Here is a 6,808-nt window from a genome sequence, read left to right as displayed (position 1 = left end):
AAAAAGAATCGGAAATGTTTAAGTAAAGGATGGTGTCGACATCTCAGAGACGTCATTATCTCATTTGAAGTCGACATTCAAAAAATGCGTCTCTAGGGGGCAATTTGTTAAGGAAAAAATTAAGGGAAGTATACAATCAATAGAAAAGGGCTCACAGAAGAAGGGTTCAGGTCCTACAGATGGGATTTGCAAGAAAACCCAGGAAAATGACAAGACATGAGGTTAGGCTGTTAATAAGAAAATATCGACGTAATTGAGGCATAGCGTCGACTTTTTGTTTTGTCAACCAAGAGGAGGAATCAAGACTTAGAAGATTTATGACAAAAAGCGTACAAAGGGTCAGCGTCGAAAAAAGGAGCTAAGCGGAATAATTTAAAATTCAAATTTTGGTGGTTGACAAAGTATTGGCTCTTAAAATGAGCGCCAAAGACATGGGGGTGGTTGTGTAGGATCGTGCAGCCAGTTGTGTGGCTGGCAGGAGGTTTCTAGGCAGTTGTGTAACGTGTAGGCAATTATATTATTATACTATAAATAATAGATCCCATCAGAGGATCCGGTGTGTTAATTTGTACTAAATTCACTTACAAAAAACTTCATAATCCCACCGCGAGAAAGTAGGAGTTTCAAGAGTGCTTATGTACGTGAATCACCACTTTTATTTCAATGCAATTTCCATATTTATCTGTTGTTCCTCTTGAACAGCTCTTTTTATTTTTATTTTCTTTTGTATTGTCTCTTTTCGTTATTATATACATTGTCGACAATGATTCCATTACGATGATGGAATTCACCATAGATACAGTCGTTGTACATTTCTTTTAAACATAATCAATTAACACTAGTTCGGTCACCAGTTACATTTTAACTTATCATTGTGTGGAAAACTTGGCTTATTTGAACTTCTGAGAGAGAAATGTTCCTTTTGGAATTAAGCCTTTGTCGAATCAGGAAAGCCATACCCTAATTACATTAGCACGTGTCCTAGAATCAATTAGTCGATTCTGCAAGTAACCCTTCGTTTAAAGACTTTGGGAGGACTAGCGGTTGTTTACCATTTCCACAGTAAACACAAATGCACCTGGTATTTTCATAGAGTATATGAGTAGGATCTTTCATCCTTATCTCGATAAGTTCGTAGTGGTGTTTATAGAAGATATCCTGATATATTCCAAGAGCGAAGAAGAGCATGCAGAACTTCTTAGAGTTGTGTTAGAATTGTTGAAAGAGAATAAACTTTATGCGAAGTTTTCGAAGTGCGAGTTCTAGTTAAGCGAAGTAAGCTTTCTTGGTCATGTGATTTAGAAGCATGGTATTGCCGTAAATCCTATGATGGTAGAAGCGGTATCTCAATGGGAAGCTCTGAAATCTATTTCTGAGATTCGTAGTTTTCTTGGTCTTGTAGGTTACTATAAAAAGTTTATAGAAGGATTGTCAAAGTTAGCATTACCGTTAACAAAGTTGACTAGGAATGGTCAAGTATTTGGGATTCAAAGTGTGAAGAAGGATTCCAAAAGTTAAAGAGGAGGTTGACTAGTGCTCCTATTCTGATTTTTCCGAATCTAGCGGAATCTTTTTTAGTATATTGTGATGCTTCATTGATGGGATTAGGTTGACTACTGCTCCTATTCTTGAAGAAGGACACCGTAGTGGATTGAGTATTCATCCTGGTGCTACCAAGATGTATCATGATTTAAAAAAAAAATTGGTGGCTTGGAATGAAGAAAGAAATTGCTGAGTTTGTTTATTCTTGTTTGACTTGCCAGAAGTCGAAGGTTGAACATCAGAAACCATATGGAGTTATGCAACCTTTGTTTATTCTGAAATGGAAGTCGGACAACATATCTATAGATTTTGTTTATGGTTTGCCGAGGACAGTCAAGAACTGTGAAGCTATTTGGGTTATATGGATAGATTGACGAAGTCTGCTCACTTTATACCGATTAGAATGAATTATCTGATGGAGACGTTAGCTCAGTTGTATGTTGAGAAGATCTATAGTCTACATGGTATTCCTCCAAGTGTTGTGTTTGATAGAGATCCAAGATTTACATCAAAGTTCTGGGAAGGTTTGCAGAAAGCTTTGGGTACTAAGTTGAGATTGAGTTCTTGTTATCATCCGCATACTGATGGTCAGACAGAGAGGACGATTCAGTCGTTGTTAGATCTATTGTGTGCTTGTGTGTTAGAGAAATGTGGTGCTTGGGATAGTTATCCAACTTGAATTGAGTTTACCTATAATAATAGTTATCATTCAAGCATTGGTATGGATCCGTTTGAAGCTTTGTATGGTAGGAGGTGTAGGACGCCATTATGTTGGTATGAATCTGGTGAATGTGCTGTGATTTGACTAGAAATTGTTCAACGGACTACAAAAAAGATTAAGATGATTCAGGAGAAGATGAAAGCTTATCAAAGTCGTCCGAAGAGTTATCATGATAATATGCGGAGGACACTTGAATTCCAAGAGGGAGATCATGTATTCTGAGAGTTACTCCTATGACTAGTGTTGGTCGAGCGCTGAAGTCAAGAAAGTTGATGCCGCATTTTATTAGTCCATTTCAGATTACAAAAAGAGTAGGAGAGGTGACCTATCGTAATGCTTTATCACCGATGCTTGCGAATTTAAACGATGTGTTCCATGTGTCTCAGTTGCGTAAATACATTGTGGATCATTCTCATGTGATCCAAGTTGATGATGTACAGGTGAAGGACACCTTGACTGTTGAGACATTGCCTGTGAGAATTGAAGATCGAAAGTTGAAGCAGTTGCAGGGTAAAGAGATAGCATTGGTCAGAGTAGCATGGGGAGGACCAACAGGTGATAATGTTCCTTGGGAGCTAGAGAGTCAGATGAAGGACTCTTATCCCGAGCTGTTTACTTGAGGTATGTTTTCTAGGTCAAAAATTCTTTTAGTAGAGGAGAGTTGTAACACCCCATAATTTAATTTAATTGGAATTTAAAATAATTATTTGGAATTAATTGATTATTCGGTGAATTAAATGGAGAAGTTGTGAAAGGAAGTAATTGGGCTTTGGATAGTGGTTAGTAAAAGGGAGGTACTAATTGAGTAGACCTTACTAACTATTAATCTATTTTTCATAAAATAGAATAATTTTGTGAAAAGAATGAAAATAGAAAGCAAAGAGAAGAAGAGAAGAACAAAAGAACGTGAAAGGGTAAAGGGAAGAAGAGAAGAGCACTCAAGAGTATTTGGCTAAGGTAAGGGGTGACAATCTTTTTAGCCTTTATTATTAGTTTAGAGATGATACGACTGATTTTGTGTGTTGTTCATGTCAGTTGTATGTTTTGGGGTTTTGGGATTTGTTGGGGTTTTGGATATTTCATAATTTTTGGATAATTTGATGAAATTGGATGATGATGATGGTTTATGATGTTAAGTGGCTCCTAAAACATTGTAGAATTGTGCTATAATATGTGAATTGGGACTGTTTTAATGCGATAATCGTTTTGACACGAATTGGTTGAGTTGGATATGGAAAAGTGCTGTCAAAAAGTGATTTTTTTAGGCTGCAGGTACGTGGTAATTGGTTACCTGAGGGTGGTAACCGATTACCTGACGTTACGTAGGCAAGGGAGGCCAATTCATTGTGAAGAAACCGGTTACCTCTGTTGCATTTTACGTTTTTGGGCTGTCTGGGAGGTAGTAACTGATTACTCTGTTTGAGGTAACCGGTTACCGCAGTTATGAATAGAATTTTTGGTTACTCCGTCAAGAAGTAACCGGTTACTCTATTTGAGGTAACCGGTTACCGCTGTCGTGTTTTTGAAAAATACTTTTTTTATTCGTAACTTTTGAACCATGTATCCGTTTTAAGTGTCGTTTCGAGCATTGTGAAGATAATTAAATAATTTATGTGATAAAATGTGATCATGTATTATGAATTATAACAATATGATAATGTGATCATGATATGATTGTGTTGTGATTGTGATTATTGTAGGAATGATGTATGATTGATTTTTGACTGATGTTGTGACTTGTACGTACTAAATTGGTGATGATAACGGTGAGTTGTGCTGAAATGATATTGTTCATCGAATCAGTGATGATGGTAAGTATGTTATATGTTGCATGCATTCATAATCATATTTTGGTGGATGAATCCCGGTTATGTTTTGGATCAGTGGATGGCATAATTCCCATTGTGTGGAATTAGTGCTGGGAGGGCCGTGTCTCGGTGATGTTTAGATCGGTCAGATGGGTTAATTCCATGACGAATTGGAACCACGTGCATAGTGTCAGTGCATTGCATTTATATTGTTATAACATGATTGGAAGAATTCCAGTGTTATTCCACGGTGATTTGATTGATTGCATTTTGTATTGTTGGTGAATATTTCTAAAAGTCTGAATACATTGCAGTTGGGTGAATTATATGCTTATCATGTTTTGTCGTTATGAACTGATAATATAGTTTAATTGTGAAATGTCTCACCTTTACTGTTTACATTTTTCCGATTGAAGAGTAGCGACTTTGGCTTGGTGAGGATAACTTATAGGCTAGTCCATCTAGTTGTAGCATCGGTGTCATGCTATGATTTGTAACACTGGGAAACGCTAGTTTAGAGTTGTTTGTTATACTCTTATTTTTGTTGGTTTAGAATATTTTTTTAATTGGTTTATGCATCGGTGAGGATTATCTATTCCGTTTTAATTTAATTCCGGTGTGTTAAACATGAGTTATTGAAATTGGTATTTCGTTCCTTGTGAAACATGACAATCTATATGACGTATCGTTTAATTTGAATTGTGACATCCTTGAATTCTCGTTTACTTTGAATAATCTATTAATTGCCGCGGGGGTTTAGAAGGGTGTTACATTGTGCGTGTCCCTAAGGGCGTGGGTTCGATCCACCACTTTTGCAAATTATATTCTCTTTTAACCATTCAGCATTGGATTTAACATATTATCTTCTGAATGGTCCCAAAGATCAATACACCGCCTGACCCAGTTGGCTAAGGTTTTGGGTTGTAATGTGAAGGGCATGGGTTCAAACCCTATTGGCAACAAAACCTATTTTTTTAGCCTTTGTTTCTTTACTTTTTATTAAACTTTGAAAAATCATAAAAAATATCCAAATTAATTATTTTAACCTCAATTTTTGTGTTGTTTATTTATCTTGTCTATTTTGACATTATGATTTAAAAACCCAAAAATATATATTATTTTATCATTTAAAATTAAATAAAAAACAAAGTCTATTTATATGTTTTAAAAAATACAAAGAATCATTTCTGTTTTAATATTTTCACTAAATAAATTGTTAATATTTTATGTGAATATTTTTAGGATTAGATTTATGTCTCCTTGACCAAACCTTATGCCCTTAGACCATTTCTATTTTAGAATTTGGTATTTTAATCATTAAAAATTAATTAGGTTTGAATGTGGTTCTAAAACCCTAATTTTCAAAACCCTAATTTGAAATCCATGATCTTTAGTCTTACCTTGTGAAAATGACTTGTTGCTTTGATCATTGTCTTTGTTTATGTACATATACTTGTTGATTTCTATCCTTGTACACTTGTACTTTATCCAATGTATTATTATTGTATATACACTTTGTTTACTAACCCATATGCATGAGATATTTATCTATCCATCATTACATCATATTCATTCATACATGAAATTATTCCAAGGTATAAAACATCCTTTTTATCCATTATCATTTGAGTTTACATTGATCTCGCTGTTATACTCACTTGTTTGTCTTTTATGACACATGTTATCACACACACACTTGAGGTATTAATTGCTTAAGTTGTTGTTGAAAAATCCAAAGGAATGGGAATGGTATTTGTCGAACGCTCGCGAAAAAATGAACAGAGTCGCCACCAATATATTTATCCCATAAGGGAAAGGAATATCAGAAAACCTAACAAAGGAAGGAACAGGGTCTTGCGACCAGAGAATCTAGGTACGGGAGTCGGTTGCGCAAGGGGAAGGTATTAGCACCCCTCGCGCCTATCGTACTCGATGGTATCCACCTATGTTTGTTTCTATCTAAAGGGTGTGTACTATGTCTACCTATATGCGAATGAATGCAAAATGTAGGGAAAAGAAAGAATTGTACTCGCACGGGCCCTACCCCGCTGCCTACGTATCCTTTTCAGGAATCAGAGTTACCGTAGCTCGGCTCACGATTTTCTATTTGTTTTTGTGTTTTTTAGTTGGGCGGAGTTAACGCTCGCGCTCTTGCATAAGGGACAGCCTAGGATGTAATAGAGCGGAGATAACAATGCCCTTAAGAAAAGAGAGAAGAGAGAGAGTTTGAGTGTTTCGAGGAAATCCCTAAGGCAAGGGAAATTAGAGTTACTCTTTGGTTTGTGTCTTTTAGAATTTGGGAACTTACGCCCGAATGGTTCCCTAAAGCAAGGGAGATCCAAGCACTCGAATGATTCCCTAAAGCAAGGGAGATTCAAGCTTTCATTCCCTTTTTAATGATTTTCACTTTTTTATTAATGTTTTTTAAGTATTTTCTTTGTATTTTTTAAAGGGATTTTATTTTGATATTTATTAGATGTTTTAGTGTTGTAAAAGAAAAAGAAATGAGAAAAGGGGGACTAGCCTATTTTCTAAGCCTAGAGTTATTCTTGTTTATGTACAAGGGGAAATTCTAAGTTTAAACTATGCTAAGCAAGTCTAAATATACACAAACAATACCAATTGATCAAAATCTAAACTACACATGGAAATACCCACAAGCAATTTTGTGTTTTTATTCATGTTAAAACTATTTTTGAGAATTAAAACAAAAAAACTATGTATCTTTATTATTTAA

At 35.4% G+C, this 6,808-nt stretch overlaps 1 protein-coding gene across 1 annotated transcript; it reads left to right on the top strand.

The window, feature by feature from the left end:
• The first annotated feature begins 2,496 nt into the window (after positions 1-2,496).
• Positions 2,497-3,980, top strand: LOC131661657 (uncharacterized). The gene is made up of 2 exons (XM_058931263.1): positions 2,497-2,818; positions 3,964-3,980. Exons 1-2 carry the CDS (start codon positions 2,497-2,499, stop codon positions 3,978-3,980), a joined length of 339 nt encoding a protein of 112 aa, XP_058787246.1.
• The last annotated feature ends 2,828 nt before the right edge of the window (positions 3,981-6,808 follow it).

Source organism: Vicia villosa, linkage group LG1 (genome assembly GCF_029867415.1).
Source record: "Vicia villosa cultivar HV-30 ecotype Madison, WI linkage group LG1, Vvil1.0, whole genome shotgun sequence".
NCBI classification, from domain to species: domain Eukaryota; kingdom Viridiplantae; phylum Streptophyta; class Magnoliopsida; order Fabales; family Fabaceae; genus Vicia; species Vicia villosa.
This window is presented reverse-complemented; position numbering and strand designations above follow the sequence as displayed.